Genomic DNA, 23923 nt, shown 5'->3' with positions numbered 1-23923 from the left:
AGAGGAAGGCAGACCCAGACTTGGAACTTGCTTAAAGTGTTGATATAGGCTGACATGAATGTCAAAGTTTTGGCTTCCTCTGCCAAAGAAAGCCTTCAAAGTAGATTATTTTCAAGGTTCTGAAAGATCTTGACCCTATTGTGGGTAAAAGTTAAGAAACTGGTTATTCATTTCTGCTGGAATTGTAAATTCCAGAACACACCCAAATAACTTAACTTCCATACTCTTGGAGGCTAATCCTAAAACTAGCAAGGTAATTCTGGCAACATAATTCTAGGGCAATGATTTTGCCCACCTTCAAATCTATATACTCAGGTCTTTTAGTCCCATCTAACACCAACAATGAAAAGATTTACTATGAACAATAAAGATTAAAAAAAAAAAAGATTTACTATGGGTGTGTAGTAAATACCTCTAAGTATTATGCTTGCTTGTTAACAAATGGCAACCATTTACTCCAGCCAGCATCATCAAATCAATTTCATCAATGGAGTAAATATTTTTGTCAACAACAAAACCTTAGCAAATGAAAGTTAAAGACAGGGGTGGGAAATGTAGGCTTACAGTTAGGAGGACATGAAAGAGTTTATTCTTGCATTATGTATTGTCCCATTTCCATACGGAACGTAAACCTACTTTTGCCCACCCCATACATGTACTTTCCTATCAGGAGAAAAAGCTCGTTTTATATATTTGGTGATTAAAAATCCTCTGCTCTGGCCGTTGTGGCTCAGTTGGAGTGTCATCCTGTACACCAAAAAGGGGCGGGTTCCATTCCGGTCAGGGCACAAACCTAAATACGGTTATGGGGTTAATCCCAGGTTTCAGGTTTAATCCCCAAGTGCAGGAGGCAGCTGATGGCTGTTTCCCTCTCACACTGATGTCCTTCCCTCCCTCTCTTTCTAAAGAAAAAAACCCTCAACAAAGGATAGAAACTAAATCATCTAAGTTGGATTCAGGGTTTTAGTTAACGTATAAGAAGTCATTTTTTGCCCTAGCTGGTTTGGCTCAGTGGATAGAGCGTCAGCCTGCGGACTGGAGGGTCCCCCAGGTTCAATTATAGTCAAGGGCACATGCCTGAGTTGCTGCTCGATCCCCAGTAGGGGTGTGCAGGAGGCAGCCAATCAATAATTCTCTCTCCTCATTGATGCTTCTATTTCCTTTCTCCCTTTCCCTTCCTCTCTGAAATCAATAAAAAATATATATATATTTTAAAAGTAATTTATTATCCTACCTAATAAAGAGGGAATATGCTAATTGACCATCACTCTGTCACAAAGATGGTTGCACCCACAGCTGAAGCCAAGTTCCCAGAAGGAGTCTTAACAAGCAATCAGCAGGGACCTGAGGCTACGCCCTCCCCCCACCCCTGTGGGGCTTGACAGGGAACCTCAGGCCTCACCCCCCACCCGGCAGGTCTTGACAGGGGACCTCAAGGTATGCTTCCCGTCCTGGTGCTGGGCTAGGGGACCTCAGGCTGCTCCCCCCGCACTAGCGCCTGGCTGGGGGACCTCAGGCCGGGCCCCCCACCTGGCAGGGCTTGACAGGGGACCTCAGGCCACGGCCCGCATCCAGCGGGGCTTGACGGGGGAACTCAAGGTGCGCTTCCTGTCCTGGTGCTGGGCTAGGGGACCTCAGGCTGCTCCTCTGGGCCCCAGAGCCAGGCCGGGGGACCTCAGGCCACACCCCCTGCCCCAGCACTGAGCCAGGGGACCTGAGGCTGTGCCCCCCTGCCTGGAGGGGCTTGACAGGGGACCTCAAGGTGCACCCCCAGTGCTGGGTCGGGGGAACTCAGGCTGCGCCCCCCACCCAGGGGGGACCTGAGGCTGCACCCCCCTGCCGATGGGGCTTGACAGGGAACCTGAGGCTGTTCCCCCCTCCCAGTGTCGGGCTGGGGGACCTGAGGCTGTGCCTCCCGCCATCTGGCGGACCTTGACGGGGGACCTCAGGCCATGACCCCACCCAGTGGGGCTTGAGGGGGGCCCTCTAGGCACGCCCCCCACCCCAGTCTGGGCTGGGGGACCTCAGGCCACACACCCCCGTCCTGGTGCCGGGCCAGGGGACCTGAGGCTATGTTCCCTGCCCGGCCGGGCTTGACAAGGGTGGGACTAGCCAGGTCTGGATCTATCCCAATGAGGGGGGGGGGGGGGGGGGGGGGGAGTCGGGTCTGGGTCTCACATGATTTTGAGGCGTATGTGGTTGGGTGGGGACTTGACTCTGGGTCCCGTGGTGTGCCCCAGACTCTGACAGGAGGAAGGTTTCCATATTCATTTTACTAATTTTCTTTCATCTCTGACACTTCTATTATAGAGAAAGGGCAAATAGCAATATTAAATTATTTCCTCTAATTAATCCCCTTTTAATGTGCACGAATTTCATGCACCGGGCCACTAGTTTTATTTATAATAAGCTTGATAGTTATGATTTGTGGTCAACTATAAACATGCAACTAAAAAACACCTTAAACTAGCTAAATCTAATTTTACTATAATGTGACACCATTTAAAGGCTAAATTTAGATATGAACATAAGCGACATATTAAACATTAACAACACACTAAAAAAACCCAAGAACACAGGTAGCTGGAGAGGGGAACTTTGTAAAAGGAAATATTCAATTTTGATAAATAGTACCTTCCAGTCTAAACTAATGATTACATGAAAAACACCAAGGAGAATACATTCAAGTTAATGGAAACAAGTCTTTATTAAGTAACTTTTAATATCAGAAAAATAAAACTCTTATAATTCTCTTTACAGCAAATATATAATATCAGTGCTTTGGCCATCTTAAGTTAAAGGCCCTTTATCATAAAATATATGGTTTTAAACTTTACTCAAATTGAATTTATAATCCCTATAACTTCCCTACATATACATAACAAAAGAGTAGTAAAATTAGCAAATACTAAACTATATTGATAATTTATCATTCTTAGTTTGTGGTTTTAGAAACAGTACACGCACCTAATATATATGTCGATTCCTTGGCTTATTAGTTGCAGTGTACAATGCAACAAAATACAAAATACATGCTTGGCGAACATTCGTTCTTATCTACAAGACGGCGCTAAGGATTAGGTTTCAATACTGACATTTAACTATCCTACAAGCAATTAGCATTATATCATAATATGCCATCAAGGCAATTTCTTATACTGAAAAAAATCAAAATAAAAACCGTTATTTGTAAACTTTTATACGAAATGTAACTCTTCAAGTGAAAATAAAAAATAAAATTTATCTATGTACTATTCAATACACATAGGATTTCAATTTTTGTTATACTGAGGAAAAAAAAAAAGCTCCTTTTTTTTTTTGGTTGGGAAAATAACGCTTCAAAAAATAATTAGTAGAAAAACCCACCAGTATCATGTTTTGTCCTTTCAATGCCAGCATAGATTTGGATACTGAGGATGAAGTTGCAGACATCCACAGGTGAAATGTAAAAGTGTATCTTAAATCTTCCCTTGTGATTAGAAATAGTTTTGAAATGAAGTAAACTGATTGGAGGTCATCACAGCTGCTTTTGTGAATTATACTAAGGGCATTATTCTCCCTCTCTCCCTCCCCCCCTTCCCTAAATTACTAAAAAATAAAAATATATTTATAATGTGCAAGACAAATATGGATTGAACATAAAATGTTTCACATTTTGATCTAGAGTCTAAATATTAATCAATAGCTTGATTAGACTAATGAATGGAATGTTCGTATCCTCAATTAGCCAATATAGGTGAACCCCAAAACCCTTCCTGAAATGGGAATACCCAGGTGGCCATTTCCACATTCACCAAGGGAGGCAATGGGTAGGAATTCACAATCGACACAATTGCGTTCCTGATCCACTGATCATACCAGCTGGGCGAGATGAAGGTCAATGGAGCAGTTTTTGTCCCAAATTATAACCAGTGATTGAGTAAACTGCCACCAGCCCTATTATTACCAGTAATTAAGTCACAATGCACTAGAAAGTTGCTTGCAATCCTGCAGAATTAGGCATAAGTTGTTGTGAAATAAAAAACAAACCTGTTTTGTCAAAACTGGCAGTGTAAAGAAGGCAGCCCTGGAGTGTCGGAGTCATCTGTAATGCCAAGCACCCTCCATAAACTCCTTATGTGGGTAGGCTCTGGGACCAGTTTGGAAATCTTAGACGTGTACGCTCTTCTTGCAGGCTCACACAACCTGTGATGATCTTCACTCAAGCGAGTTGAACTTCAGCTTTAGCAATTCTTACACAAGCTATGTCTCTGGGTCTATAGGATAATATTAATAATTCAAACCAAACTAATAGACAAGAGACCACTTAGGTTTAGTGTTACCATAGCAGCCTTTTATAAGTTTACTAACAACTTTAGCCTAATCCCAATAAAGCCTGATAACAGTCATAAGAATTCATTAGGAAGTTTACTGGGGTACCATTATACCCATGCCTTTACGAGTCCATATAGAGATATAGTATTTATGTATATATATATAGTTAAGAGTGAATTTGGATTGCCTGAGTAACAGCTGTCTGGCAAACTGGACATGATGGCGTTCTCTTTTCACAGATCTTGTTGGCACATTCCATGCAGAAGAGGTTGTGGCCGCATGGAACTAGGGCAGCAATAACTTCATTCTCAAAGCAAATCACACAGTCGTGCTTTCGTCTTGACTCTGGAGGTGAGCTGGAGGTGGAACCACCGTTGGAAGAGGAGTAACTGTTGGTACCATTAGAAAAAGCAGGGATGTATATCGGAAGGCCAACATGGTTGCCTGTACTAGGTGGGTCGCTCCTAACCCTCCGAGCAAGTGGGTGTTCAATGCTCTCAGGAAAGGTAGGAGACAGACGAGGAGTAGATGGCTGACTTCCTCTACGCTGAGTCTTCATGTTACCAGAAGGATCACTCCCAAAGCCAGAGAGTGGGTTAACGGGTTCAAATGGAGTCCAGATAGTTTGCGCGGATGTTGGTAAAGAGTCAAAGGCAGGAGAATCAACTGCGAGATCTTCTGAGCCTACAGATGGCAGTGCATCTCCAAACCAAAAGTTCCCCGTGCTGAATGGGCTTGTTGGACTAAAGTCAGCCAGCCTATTGCTTCCAAAGTAGGAATCTGTGGAACCACTTCCCAGAGAACTGGAACTATCATTGCGATAATTGGATATCATTCTTGCACGGCTAGGATGAACTGGATTGGAGGAGAGCCACGCAGAGCCAAGAGTGCCACTTTCAAAGCTGACATCGGTACCGTTGTAATGGAAATCGTTCTCTTCATTGAGCTCAATATAGTTTCCTGTGCGCATGGCAATATGCATTTCTATTTCTTCTCGTGCTCGGTCCACGTTTTCAGGCATCCCCGTCACTTCAAAGACAGGCTCCTTATCTCTGCTCGGAGTTACTATGTATGTGTGGGTCTGCTGCTGAATTCTTTTAATAGTTGCTCCTTTGGGTCCAACTACTAACCCTACCACGCGATAGGGGACCCTCACTTGAACGGTGGTTTGGCCGGGCAGATTAGGGCTTGACAACCCGCCCAGGGCAGGGCCGTTTTTGTTTCGAGATGCACGAATCATGGAGAAGTGCTCTGCAGCGGAGAGGATTTCTCTTTTGGCCATGGCGACATCTTCTTTCCGCCCAGTGACAACAAAGATGGGCTCCTCACCACGAACGGGTGTCTTGATGTACGTGTTTGTCTTGGCTCTCAGCGCTTTAATTTTACAACCTGTTAGAAAGAAAACATCATGAGAATCAACATCTACTTCCACAATACTGACAGAGACAAGGCGGAGTGCTGCTTTCAAGCTGCACATCTGCTCCCGGGCAGCCGGGGCACCCTACCCAGCACGCTATGCCAGGAGTGGGCCAGCCGCCGAAGCTTTGGGAGTTTACTACCCTGCAGGGTATTGTTGGCAGAGAAAACCGTTAATGTATATCGACTACCTCATCCAATCTACACAATAACCTTAAGAACTGAATTATTATACTCCTTTCACTGAGAAGGAAAATAAAGCACACAAAAATGGTGTGACTTGTCCATGTTCACACAGCTAGCAAGTGGCAGAGCCGTGGTTAAACCCACTCTGACCTGAAAATCTACTGTTGTTTTGTTAGTCCATGAACTTCAAATTTAATACAACTATACTCTACGACACTTCCACTTCCACTTAATTATAATTTTAACATTACTCTTTCCTCTGTAAAGCTCAATTGATGACAATAGCAAAGTGCTCATGGCTAGTAAGTCATTTCACGTTTGCTCCCATCAGTTGGAAGTATTAAGCTTACTAAGTTTCACATAAATCAGTGAAATATGAATAAAAAAGACACTGTATTTGCATGAAAAGTCGATGGGGTAAAAAAAGTAATATAGAGTAACTTGGCACTCACCATAAAATTCTTGCTAAATTCAAAATAAATATTAGAAATTGCATGGAACATAGGCATTGGATGTGGTTTTATTGAAGAGGGACAATTCTGGTTAGCAGACCCATTCTCAAACAGAAAGTTCTGGCCCCAAAGCCTAAGTATATTTAAGTTAAAACATCTAAGACAACATGCCTAACTACACATGATTCTTTAATCAACTTTTTGGAGTGTTTACCCATTTGAGTGCCAACTGTGTAAGATTAGAGGGCTTCAAATTGTAACTTAACATGTCAAATACACCACCACAGCTTACAGCTTTCCAGGATCTTAACATGAAACTTACCAGAAAAGATTTATTCCCATGAATGCATCATGCCATTTCTAGTTCCTCAAATAAAGAAGTCGGGTGCTGTTGAAGATACTTATCACAATCTGGGCAGGTCTTTTTCTTAAATTTTCCCCTTTGAATTTTTTTTTGGCTCCCCAAATATATTCATGATGTCCTAAGGTCTTTATATACATCATTTCTAACCTACATAACTGCAACAGTTTTCTCCAACAGGTCTCTTTGCCTCCAGTTTGCCAGACTTCAATTCAATCTACTATGTTCACTTCAGTCAAATTATGCTTTCTCTAAATAAAGCACATCACATGATCATTCTTTGCATAAAGTGTTTTAATGGCTCCCCTTTACTTTAAGGTAAATATGGCACCCAAGGCCCCTCATTACCTGGAACCTGAGTACCGCTCTCTAGCTTTCTCTCTTTACCACTCTCTTTTTCCCATTCCCCACTTAAGCTCTGCAGTGTGCACTACCACATTAGACTCCCCTCCCTGCACCGTTTCTCACATGACTAGAATGTTCCTGTCCCCGCCTCTGTACCTCCCAGTTCTGACTGCTGAACTCCTGCCAGCCACTCTGGACTTGACTTTAGATGCCTCACCTTCTAAGAGGACTCTCCCCCTTAGGGCTGGTGTGTGTGCCATTCCTAAGCATTCTCAAAGCACCGAGTGGTTTGACTGTAAGTATATGTCATGGGTGGCCATACATTTGTTGAAACAAAGATCACTGTTTTTCTATATCACAATACTGGGCCTTTCTTATACATGCTGCTTTGTAGCTAATCATTTTCTGCTGAGCTTTTCAAGACTTTCATATTCTGGCCTCATACTGCTAACCCAACCTTTTTGAAAGGAGTTGATTTTGCTGACTTCAATTACAGCATAATCAACCTCCCTGCAACTTTCAGATCTCCAAACAAATGAAGCTCCTGTCCTTTCCAACCATCTGCAGAACTAAACAGCAGCTTTCTCACTGCTGGATCCCAGGTCTCTATCATGAAAACACCGAGAGTTAGGTTTATTCTAACCTGAAGGCTATATGCGGTCGAAGAGACTGGGGTGGGGGTGGGGGTGGGGGCAGCGGTGGCTGGATGAGGGTGAGGAGCCAAAGGGAGGAGGTAGCTTGGGGGCTATGAAGAAATTACTACAATGAGTCGAAATATGTTATTGCAAAACACAGAAGTTTTTATTTATTATAAAGAGTGCTGCTGTAAATTTACATCTATAATGAACTACCAGAAGATTACATGGATAGTGCAACTTCTGAGTACAGGAAAACACTTTTGCTCCATGATAGAAAGCCAACTGGAAGACCAGAGCAATAGAACTTCCCTATCTACCTACCATTTATACAGGCTGGAGCTTCAGGAGATTCCCAGTTTGCACAGTAGGTGATGCCTGGGGCTAAGAACCGAAACTACTTTCCATTGGACAACGTGTGACTGATGGAAAGATGTCTAAGAAATTCTGAAAAGGATGATGCGAACACATCGCTATAACTGTTCATACTCTACACTCCAGGGAGTTAGAATGACATTCCGAACAGAAGGCCCTGCGGAAAAGATCATCCTGCAGAACAACAGTGGCAATTTCTATTAAAGATAAACGGAGAATTGATCAGCCTAAGGACTGGCCCCTTTCCACCCTTAAGCAACTTTCTAAATAAACACTTCTGAGTCTATAATCAACCACCAGTTGCTGCTTAGAATACTTTTTGTTTAACACCTAGCAGGCATATTATTAACTAAGAAAACATACCTAAAGGCACACAGAACACTATCTGGCCTATGGCTAGATCTAATAAAGAGGTGTTTAGTATACGGCTCATTAGGAAGACAGAAGGTGAGCATTTTGAGCACGGACTACTGCTGAGATGGGGGAGTAAGATAGGCCTTATACTGCCCCAAAGGGTCATGTGCATACATTTTGCAGATGAGGGGAAAAGTGATTACAGGGAGATAGCAAAGCCAGCTAATTTTAAGCTATTGCCAACAAAAAAACAGAAGTATTTCTTCTCTCTCTACTGTGAACCTCATCAATCATAACCTTGTTTCTACAGGAAACATCTAGAGTTCTGAACAACCAGCACACAATTTCTAGAATACACATACATTCTAAAGGTGGGGTCAATTTGAACTGGCAGACTTCTAAGTAGGTGACACAAACTAAAGGAGAAAAAAAAATAATTATTTTTCAGGTGGAGATAAGCTTTTTTTGAGTATTGTAGATTGAGTTTGTACTTGAAAATTCAAAGATACCAAAAAAATCATAAATGAATATAGTCTCAGAACAGCACAAAACTCAGAGCTATAAAAGTATTGATAAAATGCACTTTAAGAAAAATCGTTGCCTGGCAAAAGTCACCCTTAACAAGGTTAAAATATTAATTATTTACAACGCATACTATAAATGGGTAATTTTTCTCTTACACACATATTCTACCCTACATATGAAAACACCAAAACCCAACAGAAAAATATGTAAAAGAAACAGCTCACAGAAGGAAATACATAAATGGCTCTGAACACAAAAATCCCCATTTTCATGTGAATTGAGGTATCATTTTCCACCTGTAAGGTCAAAACCAGTGCTAGGAAGAAATGGAAGAAGCTCGTTTATTTATGGCCAAGGGCACTTTGCAATGTCTATCAAAATTACAACTGCAGGTACCCCTGTGGCCCTGCAATTCCACTCGTAGAATGATTCTGTAGAAATACTTGCCTAAGTGCAAAATGACCTTTGCATTATATTATGCACTATGGTTTGTATTAGTGAGACGCTGGTACAGCCACATAATGGAATACTGTGCAGTCACAAAACTGGTTGACTTAGGGCAGTGGTCAGCTAACTGCGGCTCGCGAGCCACATGCAGCTCTTTGGCCTCTTGAGTGTGGCTCTTCCACAAAATACCACGGCCTGGGTGAGTCTATTTTGAAGAAGGGGCGTTAGAAGTTTAAGTTTAAAAAATTTGGCTCTCAAAAGAAATGTCAATCGTTGTACTGTTGATATTTGGCTCTGTTGACTAATGAGTTTGCTGACCACTGACTTAGGGGGACAGCATAGGAAGGAGGCAACTTCCCTTGTACACCGATTTTTATAAACTTTGAGCCATACAAATGACTAGTTTTCCAAAGGTACGATTAAATTAGAGTAATTAAAAAATAAAATGAGCCCTCTCCAGTTTGGCTCAATCAATAGAGTGTTGTCAGCCTGTGGACTGAAGGGCCCCGGGTTCGATTACGATTAAAGGTACATGCCTGGGTTGCGGGCTCAATCCCTAGTGAGGGGCGTGCAGGAGGCCGCCAATCAATGATTCTCATCATTGATATTTCTCTCTCTCTTTCTCCCTCTCCCTTCCTCTCTGAAATCAATAAAAATATATAAAAAAATAAATAAAAAGTCTCTAATTTACCTCCCTGGTGTAAGAGAAACCCACTTCTCCTTTGTATATCACTGTCACTGCAGCCAGAATTCTGGTCCTCTCACTCCCTGGAACAGCAGAGGTCCTGCCTTGCTTCTCAGGGTAGAGAGCCGCTCCTACCAGCTGCCTCAGCGATTAACGAGGAGACTGGGTCCTCTGTGGCGGGCGAGGAGCTGAAAGACCTGAAAGGGTGGTATCTTCAGTGTTTCTCAAACCACTATGGGTTTGCATTAGCAACTTAATGGGTCCAATCAGCATTGAGAAACAAACAAAAAGCAAAATGAAACCAAAAAACCAAGAACGCAAAGTGTTCCAAATGTTTCAGTAAAATGTGTGTACAATGGGCTTCAGTGTAAAATGTTCCTTAGCTTGGGGGATGGGGGCCAGTCAGAAAAGTGTAAAGCCACTAGACTAGATCATCTTTAAGGCCACTGTTCAATTCCATTAAGCATGTGGAACGATGTACTCATAACAAAAGAACCAGATGAAGAATTAGTCTGCAATTTAAATTTAATTAGTCCAAATCAATGCACATTAAAAACAGGAAGATTAACCAGCTAATCTGGGCAGGCCTTACCTCACCAAGTGTTCTTTAAGGTTTTCTCCAGCAGCTGGCCTCAGAAGTCAACCTGCCTTCTCCTAGATTGTATCATCTCCGAAACATGCCTGTTCCTCTTCTCTCTCTGCTCAGGTATTTCCCTACATAACCCAGGACACAATCCAGTACTCCCCCCTCCCCCCACACCCAGCCGCACAGCTTCTGAGTAACAAGCATGGCCATCTGGAAAAGATGAGATTGTGTGTGAAAGGCTCTATGAACTCAATAATAATACAAACATAGGTATGACTCTTATTACCACAGCTACTACATATGAATCTTCCAAGGTCCAGTTTAAGGAAACAATGTAAGGAGCACAAAACTGAGTTACAAGACCGGGTTCAATCAGATCTCTCACCAGTTACTAGTGGTTTCAAGTGTTGGGTCATTCAACCTCGAGGTCCCTTCCAATGCTTTTATTTATTTATTTTTTTTACCAAGTCCCTCTACTCCTAGGAAATACAGTCACCTCTTTGTTCTGAAGTCTAAAAAGCATTTGGGACAGTCATACATACATCTATTCTTTTCCTAAGAAAAGGTAGGTTGGATAATGGGTGAGGCATTATGATTAAAGATAAGGTCTCACTTAGTTTTGCAACAATTAAATAATATATTAAAAATATTTAAGTGCCCTAGCTGGTTTGGCTCAGGGAATAAAGCGTCATCAGCCTATGGAATAAAGAGTCCCTTGTTCGATTCCGGACAAGGGCACATGCTGGGTTGTAAGCTTGATCCTCAGTTGGGGGTGTGCAGTAGGCGGCTGATCAATGATTCTCATCATTGATGTTTCTGCTCTCTCTCCCTTCCTCTCTGAAAATCATTTTTTTAAAGAAGTACTTCATTAGTAAATGAGACAATAGGCCTAACTTTCAAATAATAAAAATTTGTAGCCCAATTTTCCAAACTGTTTACATTCTCATTTAATCATTTCAGAGTGCTTTGAAGAGCCGGAAAGAGCCTAACTGAATTGCTCAAGATATCCCAACTGGAAAGTCAGATCTCAAACCCACAGTGTCTTAATTCCATTATCCTCTCACTAGGCAAAACCACGTTTTGTGAAATAGTAGAAAAAGGGGGAGGGGAGTCATATTATTGAACACTCCTCCTATACAATAAAAGGCTAATATGCAAACTGTCACCTTGGGAGTTTGACCACTTGCTTTGATGTGCGATGACCACCAGGAGGGCACACGGAATGAAGGCCGGCCCTGGCCGGCAGCAAGGGGGGAAGGAAGACCCCAATCACTGGCCAGGCCTAGGGACCCTACCCATGCATGAATTTCATGCACCAGGCCTGTAAAACTAGAGGCCCAGTGCACGAAATTTTTGCAAGAGTAGGCCTTCCTTCCCCTGGCTGCCAGCACCAGCTTCCCTCCGGCTGCCAGCACCAAGGCTTCCCTCACAGGGGGAGGCCCTGCCCACCCGCTGCAGCCCGCCGGTCAGTGGCCTGGGCCTCCCTTTTTGGGGCGATTGTGGAGCCCTCCCCCGATTGATCTCCTCCCCCTGGCCAGTGGCCTGGGTCTACCTCTGCGGGGTGATCATGGGGTGATGGCTGGCCCCCGACCAATGACATCGCACCTGCATTGGCTGGCCTGGCGCCAGTGGGTGTCATAGCATGGTCCGGATTGGTCATCTGGAAGGTCGTCCAGGTGGTTGTTCCGCTGTTCGGTCAATTTGCTTATTACGCTTTTACTATCCTATCTAATAAAAGAGTAATATGCAAATTGACTGTCACTCCAACACACAAGATGGCCAGCAGGGGAGGGCAGTTAGGGGCAATCGGGCCAACAGGGGAGTGGTTAGGGGGTGATCAGGCAGGCAGGCGAGCGGTTGGGAGCGACCAGGCCTGCAGGGAAAGGCAGTTGGGAGGGACCCAGGCCTGCAGGGGAGAGCAGTTGGGGGGGACCAGGCCTGCAGGGGAGGGCAGTTAGGGGTGACCAGGCCTGCAGGGGAGGGCAGTTAGGGGAAAACAGGCTGGCAGGGGAGCAGTTAGGCATCAATCAGGCTGGCAGGGGAGTGGTTAGCGGGTGACCAGGCTGGCAGGCAGAAGCAGTTAGGGGCAATCAGGAAGGCAGGTAGGTGAGCAGTTGGGAGCCATTAGTCCTGGATTGTGAGAGGGATGTCCGACTACCCATTTCAGGATCGGGCCTAAACAGGAAGTCAGACATCCCTCGAGGGGTCCCAGATTGGAGAGGGTGCAGGCTGGGCTGAGGGACACACACACCCCTGTGCACAAATTTCGTGCACTGGGCCTCTAGTATAGGATAAGATCCTTTACCTCCTAGAACAGTCTAGATCAGGGGTGGGCAAACTTTTTGACTCGAGGGCCACAATGGGTTCTTAAACTGGACTGGAGGGCCGGAACAAAAGCATGGATGGAGTGTTTGTGTGAACTAATATAAATTCAAAGTAAAGGAGCGGAGGGGAGAGCAAGAGAACCCTCCGCTCTTTCGGCTCCGCGGGCCGGATAGAACAGCCGAATGGGCTGGATCCGGCCCGCAGGCCGTAGTTTGCCCACAGCTGGTCTAGACAGACTCCTTGAACTTTACAAGGGACTCAATTGCAGTATTGTATCTTCAAAAATTGACGAATATCAGAGTAAATTCCATTAAGAATGTTTCTTATGTATACAACTTAATCTAATATTTAAATAAATTACTTAGATCAGCAATGCAATGTATTCCTAAATCAAATAGCTTTCCTTTCTAGGGTTCAAATGTGCATCTTGTAGCTCTTCTAGTCAAAATTTTCAAGAATTGTACTTTCTCACTTTGAGTTGCTTTCATAGTGATAACTAAACAGCTTCATTCATGTGACTTCAGTTTTGCTTTTTACCAGTATTCATAGACATTTAACACCTTAAATCAATTAGCATCCACTGCCCTTAAAAAAAAAAAATAGCAGTTCCAAACAACTTGGGCTTGATTGGCTCCTTAAGGCAAAGGGTTAAAGATGAAGCAAGAGGGAAGAAAACCCTAATTACCACAATATGCAAATTAAAACAAATAATGAAATGATAAATTTCGAATCCAACAATTCAGTTCAATAAAACAAACAGGAGCAAGGATGCAAAGACGACAAGATTCAGTTCTGCCCTCTGGTTTATTTCACTTAGCATAATATTCTACAGGTCCCTCCAGGCTGTCACAAAGGGTAAGAGAGCCTTCTTTTTTACTGCTGAATAGGATTCCATGGTGTAATTAAAAAAAAAAAAAAAGAATTAATTTTCTATAGGAAGTTAAAAACATTTAAGGAATACATCCCTGCCCTGGCTGTGTGGCTCCGTTGGTTGGAGCATAGTGCTGGATACAGAGAGGTCACAGGTTGGATCTCCAGTCAGGGCCTGCATAGGACGCATCCTATCAATGTTTCTCTCTCACGTGGATGGTTTCAACTAGTTATATGCTCAGAGTATAAATCCAGTAGAAAAACAAATTATAAACTTTACTTATGCCTCATATGTACTTTACTATTTCTTACACATTCAATTGTATAGTACATTGTACTAACGACATCTTCTCAAACTTGATCCTCACAACAAATGGGGGGCCAAGGAGGGGCCAGGGAAAGCAAGTGGATGGAACAGGTTTTTTTCTACAAGAGGTAAAACGGAACTCAGTCGATGTTAAGTGATTTGTTCAAGGACATGGGCAACAAATGGTGAAACCCTGTCTCCATCAACTTTTCCAAGTCCAAGTTCAATGTCACTAAATGGTACAGGTGGAAAGGAAGGAACAAGCCAAATGAGAGGGGAGAGTGGTGCAGAAAGGGGGGCAGTAATAAGTTCAGTCCACAAACACCGGTAACCTTTGGGGGAGATTTTCTAATTGTCTGCAACTATTCCCTCCCCACTCTCTTCTAACCATGCTCAATACTAGTCACTTTATGCTTATCTTCAACTACACTGCAATTTTCATTAAATAATTTTATTACTTTAAGGTCTAGTCTTATTATTCCATGATACAACTACTTATGGTAAAATCAGGCTTCCCTGCATACAATGAATTGTAGTAACTGCTCATTGGACAAAGGCAACGAACCATGCCCACAGGAATTGTTTTAAATTCCAAACACTGGCATGAAATAGGTGCTCTAGTTATGGTGTGTAACTTAAAATTCTCATCATCAGTCATGAAATAAAGGCTTGGACTTGAATGCTATTCAATCAACATCAGGCTGTGCATAATTCCATTTTATAGTTGCATGTGGTAATTCAGTATTAGAGAATTATTATAAAGGCTTAAACATCAGATTTAATTTTTATAAATGTCTATATAGTACCTAGTGGTAGCATGGGAAAAAAAGGTATAAGCCCACAAATTATGATTTAAAACTATTTGGGAAACATTAAGATGCAGTTTAATAAAAACATCACTTTAGAATCACCTAAAGATCAATGGGGTTCTAAAATTGATTATCCATAATCTATTTAGAGTCTCCTACAGAAGTTTTTAAACTGCAAAGTTTTAAACATTCCTATTTAATATCTGATGATCATTATGTTTTTTTCCAATTTGAGTTTAATTTTAAATCACAAATCCTACATTGCATAAATGACATTTTAAAAAATCTTGTTAACAATCCCATAGATTTAAAAATAATACTCATGATAGTCATCATGGCTGGTCACCAATGCTCTGGCTCTCTCCTGTGGGCACATGGTTGTAATGAACTTTCTTTTAATATTATGTTTTAATCCTCACCCAAGGGTGTTTTTTTTCCATTGATTTCTAGAGTGGAAGGGAGGAAGCGAGAAGGGGTAAGAAAAACAGAAGGGAGGGGGGGGGAGAGAAAGAGAAAGAGAGTGACCTGCTGGGGAACCTGCAATTGAGGTACATGCCCTTGACTCACAACTGAACCCAGGACCCGGAGGTCTGCAGGCCAACGCTCTAACCACTGAGCCACAGGCCAGGTCTGTAATGAACTTTCTTGACCACCTGAAGTTAGGTGTGGCCAGACAGCTTGCTTTGGTAATTACTGCTGGGCCTGACATTTCAAGACCAGCATGTGCTATGCTGTCTCTCATCCCTCTGGCCCAGGGGAAGACCAGCCAACATTTGAGATGGTGGTTGCTTCACTGGCCTGTGTCCCTGAATGACTAAAACGATCAGAGCCCTTGTGGGTAGAAATAAACCTCTGTTGTTTTAATATTGAGAAGCTGGGTTCTTTGTGACCACAGCATCATTTAAACCCATCTGGACAGAAGTGCCGTGTAGCTGACAGGCATTCAGACGTCAGAGGGTTCTAGTTCTATCACACGAAAAGAGTAAAATGGATGAGACTGCTCAGCAAGCCAAGGAAAGGCGAACGTGATTAAACAGGGTGGTTCAAGTTAATTTCAGATTTAACTTCACAAAAGTAATATGTGCTTACCACTTAGTTTCATATGTATCAATGAAGCCCGGGAGTTTAATCAACCTGTACAAGATCATAAAGCGAGTTACTGGCACATAATAGAACTTGGGAATTTTAATTTCTGATTTCTGGCTCTTTCCAAAATACCAGAGGTGAGCAAAGACTGTTAAGGGCAATTTGAAGTAGTTTACAACATGCATTTTTACATTAAAACATACATTATAACACACTTTGTATTCAGCTTTAAGGCAAGATATTAAATACTTTAATTTGTACAAATATCAAATTTATTCAAAACCAAATCCACAAAACATTAGCACCATCCTATAACTACATGCTACCCTTGTTTGAAAACAAGATGTAAGAAGAACTACCTAGAATTCAACCCATAAACGCTGTTGAATATTTATCTAAATAAAAGTCTCTTAACAGAGTAAGTAACAGTTCTCAAATACTTGACTCCCTGGGTCAGTTTTAGGTTGTTGGTAATGGAATATAAAATACAGCCTTGATTTACCACTTTATTTTCCATTTCCTGAATCAAAATAGTTCATTAGCAGAATAAGGCAGGAAGAAAAGGCAGTAGGCTACCCATCAATTTGCAGAACAATTACAATAACTGAACCTTTCCCAAAGGTCCCGGAGGTAATACAATTATCAACTAAATTTAAGTTTTAAAGCCTAAAAAAGTTACAATACTTAATTTTTAAAGCTAGCGTATATATATATATATATACACACACACATTAACTTTCTAAACTATAAAATGACAATGAAATTTAATTAGACTCACAGACCTAAGAATATTAGAATGATAACTCTGCCTTCTGAGTAGTAGAGATACCAAAATTTTATTAAGGTAATTTAAATAATGATGAAATTTTAAGTTATGCATTCTAAAAATATCGTATCCTAACTCTTGATTATGGCAGAAATTAACCCAAAATATTATTAATCATTGGGAGCAGGATGCTTCAGTGCTGAGGCAGCAATGTAGAGCGAGACCCTAATCTCTGACATCAAACTGGTCAAATCCAAGTACCATCATTTGAGCAAGTTACCTTTCAGAACTTCAGTCTCTGCATCTGTAAAATGGGGGAGAAATGCCCAGCAGGGTTAAAAGGCCTCAGGGAAGCACTTAGCATACTACCTGGCAGAGAGAAGGCCAACAATCCTCCCCCCACCCCATTCCACAAAAAGAAAAAGACACTGTGCTTTAGTATTATCCTTAAACTGAATAATCTTCTTATGAGATGTATATTTCTTCTCCAAGAGGGAGTATTTGTATAGCAAGACTAAGACTAAACATGCATATACCTTATTTCAATGGTGTTGGAGCTTGGTCCCAACCCTATGAAACCGGAGACAAGAGCAGCTCAATAAAGAAAAACATTCCAAAAGGGTCTAGCTCAGCGATAGCCAAAGTAGGGTGCAAGAAACTCCCCTGGAGTGCAGAAAAAATAACAGAACTCCAATTTTCATTTTCCCCTCACTCTTAAAAAGCTGGAGACGACTTTTCTAGACTGTGAGGCCAGAAAACACATAAACCACCATTAGTCACTAATGGAACTTTTCTTAAACAGTAACATAAAATCTTGGGTTCAGTTTTTTTAAAACCAACTGAACTTCTGACACCAAGATTTATTTATAATATAGTTAAGAATAAGTCTATTGTTCTACTTTAATTCATTTTTTAGTCTAACCGGGTATCAATGATTGTGCAAATTAGGACAAAGTCTGTCGACTTAAACCTGTTAACCACTGTGAAGGTGTCTTGTAAATACTACATTTTAAAAAGTTAAGTCTTAAATCTGTTAGGTTTACTTTCTATGTCTACGTTCTAAAAGTTCTTTGATTACCAATAAGCTCTTTAGTTCCTGGCTTTATTTTACAGTATTATTGGTTTAAAAATGAAATGCAAGGTTTAAAAAATGGGGCCAATTTAGCATTTGAAACAACCACACACTATTGGGGATTGTACATGAGGCCAACACGCTGCCAATTTTCATCACTAGCAAAAGCAGCAGTTTGCTTTATTGGAAGACACTGGAACCAGAGGCCATCTGCATGAGCTGCTAGTCTCTCTGACTCAGAATTCCGTTTATCCTGTTCTTTGCTTTGGAGCTGAAGTCATAAATGTCTTTATCTGTATCGTAATTATTTCCCAACCCAATTAAGAGATGTCAAACAGAAAGTTATGACTTCCGGTAATGAATGAAATGGCAGGGATAGAAAATTCTTAAAGATGAAAATTTAGTTCATTCAAGGCAAATGAATTAAATGACTTGCCTTGTTTATTCTCTTGGGGAAAGGGAAAGTATCACTGTAAAAGGACGCCTACGTTAGAAGTTGCCCAGTTCTCCTGCAGGAAAGTACAAGTTTTACCATGGTGCTGCTGAGGGGCTGGGAGTGGCACAGGGGTCAATGTTGAATGGTTCAGAACAGCAAAAGGGCAAGACTTTCTGCTCTTAAGATAAGATAGAGGATGATGACATACTTTTTACAGTACTGTGAATTCTGGGAAAATAATAAGGAATAGTTAGCAATTCGTCTCCATGTCCTAAGACACAGATTCACATATCCTTATTAACCATTTAAGCAGAGACCTAAAAATAAAAATAAATACTTTCTTTTGTTTGCTGCAGTTTATTAGATGGTACAAAATAAAAACTTGGAAATGAATTCAGTTTACTTTTAAGTCATGGATTTGTATAAAGATAACAGTTTTTTCAATTAAAGACCATTTCATAGTGCTTTAAAAGGGTCTAATACAGAGAAGGAAAAAGTTTGCATTAAACTAAATACACAAAAGATGTGACATTACCTTGTCCCTTAGTAAAACTGGCATGTAAATGTTTTCCTTTGATATCCTAAACTGTCACCAGGAGCACACTGTTAGAACTTGTGCTAAGGAAGTGGCATCCTAGTATGGTGATAAGACTGTTTATGGCCTAAACCCGTGGTCGGCAAACTGCGGCTCTCGAGCCACATGCGGCTCTTTGGCCCCTTGAGCGTGGCTCTTCCACAAAATATCACGGCCTGGGCAAGTCTATTTTGAAGAAGTGGCGTTAGAAGAAGTTTAAGTTTAAAAAATTTGGCTCTCCAAAGAAATTTCAATCGTTGTACTGTTGATATTTGGCTCTGTTGACTAATGAGTTTGCAGACCACTGGTCTAAACACACACCTTCTGAGCTTTTCACCACTTCTTTACAGATCTTAAGCATCAAAAAACAAAGACAAAAAAACCCAAAACAATGCAACTTTCCAATCAGACCTAGAGATTATTCCTCCACACCATTCCTTATGTTCTTCAGTCTTGCCTTCCAGGGTTGATGTTCTCTTATGTGTGACTTCTGTTTGTCACACATCACAGTCAGTGCCATTAACTACACAGTTTAGTGACATTCCACTGTTTATTAAGATTGTTAGCTTCTCAAGGCCAACATCTTTGATCAACCTTCCATTCCCAACTGCCATGAATAAACTCTGCCTGCCACAATTCTTTGAAGTTCTTAATTGAATAGCCAACTCATTCTGGATCCATAAATTGAGATGTTGTAATTTTATCCTATGTAAGGCGAAATAGTTCCCTCCTGGATTAGTATCTTAAGTATCGCAAAAACTCAAAGCATGCAAAAGTTATTTATCAAACTCTAGTCATAAACTCTCAGTTGAAAGGCATCAGCTTTGAACAGTGCCTTTAAGTACCAATCATCAAAGGTCTGAAATAAGCTATCTGCTCCATCCAGATTTCAGATGGGTTTTTCTTATTAAAATCCTAGAGGTAAGAAATGAGCCAACTCTGATATTTGAAACCACCATTTCAACAGACCTCTTATTTATGTGTACTTTAGACCACTTGGGAAAGATGAGATCATTTAAGCAGCAGCGCCATCACTTCTCTTTATTTGACCCCAACAATGCTCTCAACCTAACAGCAAGGATACGTGTACCAACCAGGCAAACCCCTACTGTAAGAAGGCAGCTGCAGGTGATAATTAACCCAGGGGGAAAGGCTACACTAGAGCACTGGACCTTCCCTGAACATGTCGGATACAGAGGTACTCGGGCATCCCCTTCCCCCACCTTCACAAATCTACTCCAGGAATCGGAGACATAGGTCCTTTGTCTGAACAATGTGGGAGGAGTCAGTCTGCAGTACTGGTGTGCTGGCAAGTGAGAAAGAGAATGTACAAAAACGGCACAAATGCCTAAAGTTCCTTAACTCAGGGACCTTACTGGTCCATTTTTCTTCATCGTGTACACTTAAGCGTGCAAAAAGGTAGCCCATGTGCCTTTTCGAGAGTTAAAACGCACCAGAGGAATACATCAACTGAGAGTTAGGCTGCACTTCCAAAGCGAAGTTTCTGAAGAGCGGAGGGGAGGCGGGGAGGGGGTGAAAGCCACCACCTGAACATCCCCTTCCCTCCAGAATGAACTGTGCACGAGCCTCCATTTCTGCCAATGCCTTCAGCTGAACAAGGTGCTGTAAGGCAAGCTGCGCGCTCTTACAAGCCGGTCGGGGCGCACACTTGCCATCTCGGAGCTTTCCGTGCACGACACCGAATGCACCATCGACCCGACCTTTTGCCACCTCGCTGAGGTTTTTGGTGCCACGCCAGCCTGGCGTTCCACGAATACAGCCCGAGTACAGTGAACACCGCCGGGCTGGAGGCTCGAGAAACTTAACACCTTTTATTCACGACACACGCAAACGAGCGGGACGCCGTGGGTTTTCGAAAGGTGGCCTGTCTCCTCTCGTCGACCCTCGGCTCCTCCCAGACCCCTTCGCGGTGCACTTGGGGGACTCGCCAGGTTCGCTTTCTCGGCCCCAACCTCGTTTCTTTGGATTCTTCACCCACGCCCGGGGCCATGCCCGGCTAAACCCCGCTCCCCGCACTCACCCTGGCGACCGACAATCTCGGCGACATGCTCGGAGCTGGGCACCGGGACGCACTCGGTGGTGTTGACGCTCTTCCTCCGCAGCAGGGCCGCCTGCTCCCCGTTCAGGCCGGCCGCCGCCCCGCAGCCGCCGGGGCCGTAGGCGTGGGACAGCATCGCCGCCATCATGCCCTGGGCATCGTCCCCTCCGTACAGCACCCCCGACGCCGCGGCCGCCTCCCGGGCATCGAAGCCGGAGGCGGGCAGCAGCACCGACCCCAGGGACCCGCCCGGGATCGGCTGGGTCTGGGAGGCGGCGGCCGCGGGCGGCGACAGCAGCAGCAGCGACGGCCGATCCTCCTCCTCCGCCTCCTCCAGCTCCTCCTCCTCCAGCAGGTCTCCGTCCAGCTCCGCTTCCTCCCCCTCCTCGTCCTCCTCCAGCTCCAGCTCGGCCGTCTCAGGGGCCCCGGGCCGGCCGGGCGGAGTCCGCTCCTCCTGAGACGGCCCCGCCGCCCGCCTGGCCGGGCCCTGCGCCGCCGCGGCCCTCCGCGCCGGGGCGGGCTCCGCGGGGCTGGGGTCGTCGAGGCCTAGCGCGGCCAGGTGCTCCCGCAGCAGGAGCCCGTCCCCCTCCAGTTCGGGGCCGCTTGCGGGCGGCGGCAGCGGCGGCGGCGGGGGCGGCGGCGGCAGAGGGGCCGGGGCCGCCGCCAGGGCCAGGGCCGCGGAGCTGCCGCTCGGCATCGCGGCGGCGCGCTGTCAATGGCGGCGGCGGCGGCGGCGGCCGGGTCAGGCGCGGCGGGCGGCGGGCCCCATGGCGGATAGGGCCCGGGCCCCGCTTAGCGCGCAAACACCTTTCCTCCGGGGAGGCGGCAGGGCTGGCGACCCGGGCTCGGGAGCGCCTGGCCGCCCGGAGACGGAGGCTGGGGTGGGGGCTGGGGCAGAGGCAGAGGCAGGTAACTAGGTGGGTGGGTGGGGACGGCGGCGGGGCGGGCTGGCGGAGGTGGCAGCGGCTCCCTCTCAGGCTTTCTTTTGTTCCATGGCCTTAACCAGCCCCCGGCGCGCGCGGCGGCGGCGGCGACGCCCCACGCCGCTCTCCGAATGAAGCCGGCGCGCTCTGATTGGGCGTTTTAATCTCCGGGAGTCGGCCCTCGCCTTCCCGCAGCCTTCGAAGTTCTTTCCCTAGCCCCCCACCCACCCACCCTCTCCTCGGGTCCCGCCCCGCTCCTGCCCGGAGCTCTCTGATTGGGTGGCCGGGACGAGCCCGCCCCCTAAGCCTTCTCCGTTCGTCCTCTCCCCTCCCCCCACCCCTCCCTCCTTTTCCTACTGGCTCGCGAGAGGGACCGTGATTGTTCGATTTTCACGTCACTCTTTGTGACGTATGAAGTGGGCGGGGAAGAGGAGGCGGGCCGAAGAAGCAGTAGCTGAGGCTGTAGCTAGGGGCAGAGTAGGGGTGTTTGCGCAGGCGCGCACCGTGGAAGCGGACACCTGGGTGTCTTCCTTTCGCGGCCACACTCTTGCCCACCTGAGTCGGTTCTTCCAGCGAACTGTGGGGGCAGCCTTGGGGCGGACCATAGACATGGCCAGAGGGCGTTGTTTCCCCAGGTTCAGGAGGAGATTTCCCTGTTGCAGGGTGAGGGGTTCAGCACAGTCCAGGGAGGTGTCCTCCTCTGGGGCCGCGGGGGTGGTTTCCCAAGCCGCGTGGCCCTGGGCCTTCCCTGCTAACCCGGGAGTGCTCCCTCCCGCGCCCAGCTGGCTGGGCCTCCAGTGTGAAGCCGGTTGGTCCATATTCTTTGGGGCTTTTCAAGGAAATTAAATCGTTTTCTCCTTCAAGATGCCCTTCCCACGGTACTGCCCAACTGATCCCACACGGTGGTTGTATTTTCCAGGGTTTTTTTTATACTTAAAAAAAAAACAAAAAATGGTTTGATTGATTTCCGAGAGAAAGGGAGAGAAACATCAATGACTCAGCTGCCTCCTGCACACCCCCGACCAGGGATGGACCCCGCAACCCCAGCATGTGCTCTGATCGGGAATCAAACCGTGACCTCCTGGTTCATAGGTTGAGGCTCAACCGCTGACCCACTCCAGCCGGGCAACCAGGGGTTTATCTGTAAATGGCTTTTTAAAGCCTATTACCTTCCTCCACTGTAGACTATGACTCACCCCCACCCCTTTAGTACCTGCTACTAAAGTTAGTGTTAATCATTAGCATTGTCCTGTAGCTATAATGCGACCAACATAGTGTAATTTTAAGGTTTCTAGTGGCATCATTAAAAACAGTAAGAAGGAACGGTTTTAATAAATGGGGCAATAATTCAGAATATTATTTTAACAATATAAAATCATTACTATCTTAAAGTTTATTCATGCTAAATCTTTGAAAATTGTGTGTATTTTACACTCACACTTACAGCATATCTCAGTTCAGTTCACTTCACACTAGCTGTATTATCAAGTACTGAATAACTACTAGCAACTCCTGATTTTTGAGTTGTAATTTGGGACCCTTTCTACTTTGGATTGATTGTATCTTGCTGCCCAAAGGTTGTTTCTTTTTTTAAAAAAATATATTTTATTGATATTTCACAGAGAGGAAGGGAGAGGGATAGAGAGCTAGAAACATCGATCAGCTGCCTCCTGGGGATGTGCCCGCAACCAAAGTACATGCCCTTGACTGGAATCAAACCTGGGTCCCCTCAGTCTGCAGGCCGACGCTCTATCCACTGAGCCAAACCGGTTTCGGCTGAGCCAAACCGGTTTCGGCCAAAAGTTGTTTCTTAAGGGTGAACTTTAATTGAGCACCAATTTTCTGAATTGTCTAGGATGTCCAAGAGAAGGCTGAACTATGTCTTGTTTTATTGTGTGCCCTTAAGGCCGTGTTCCTAATACTACAATTTACCCTATCCCTCCAAAGGCCTAGAGAATTTTAGCTAACACTAAAACCGTTCCTGTTACTAGGTTTCCGGGTCCTCATATAACCCT

General features: G+C 44.5%; 1 protein-coding gene across 1 annotated transcript; it reads right to left on the bottom strand.

The window, feature by feature from the left end:
* Window positions 1-2690: 2690 nt before the first annotated feature.
* On the bottom strand, window positions 2691-21792 carry MEX3C (mex-3 RNA binding family member C). The gene is made up of 2 exons (XM_080684571.1): window positions 20968-21792; window positions 2691-5703 (listed from the first exon to the last, which is right to left on the bottom strand). The coding sequence occupies exons 1-2, from the start codon at window positions 21680-21682 to the stop codon at window positions 4481-4483; spliced, it is 1938 nt and encodes a 645-aa protein (XP_080540697.1). The 5' UTR covers window positions 21683-21792; the 3' UTR covers window positions 2691-4480.
* Window positions 21793-23923: the final 2131 nt, after the last annotated feature.

The sequence above is a fragment of the Plecotus auritus genome (genome assembly GCF_963455305.1).
Source record: "Plecotus auritus genome assembly, chromosome: 8".
NCBI lineage: Eukaryota > Metazoa > Chordata > Mammalia > Chiroptera > Vespertilionidae > Plecotus > Plecotus auritus.
This window is presented reverse-complemented; position numbering and strand designations above follow the sequence as displayed.

Bases quoted from the DNA above. Each gene is read 5' to 3' on its own strand.
- MEX3C (XM_080684571.1), bottom strand. From the start codon at position 21,682: ATGCCGAGCGGCAGCTCCGCGGCCCTGGCCCTGGCGGCGGCCCCGGCC. The intron at 5,704-20,967 runs GTGAGTGCGGGG...TCTTTCTAACAG, and splicing joins CGAGATTGTCGGTCGCCAGG to GTTGTAAAATTAAAGCGCTG.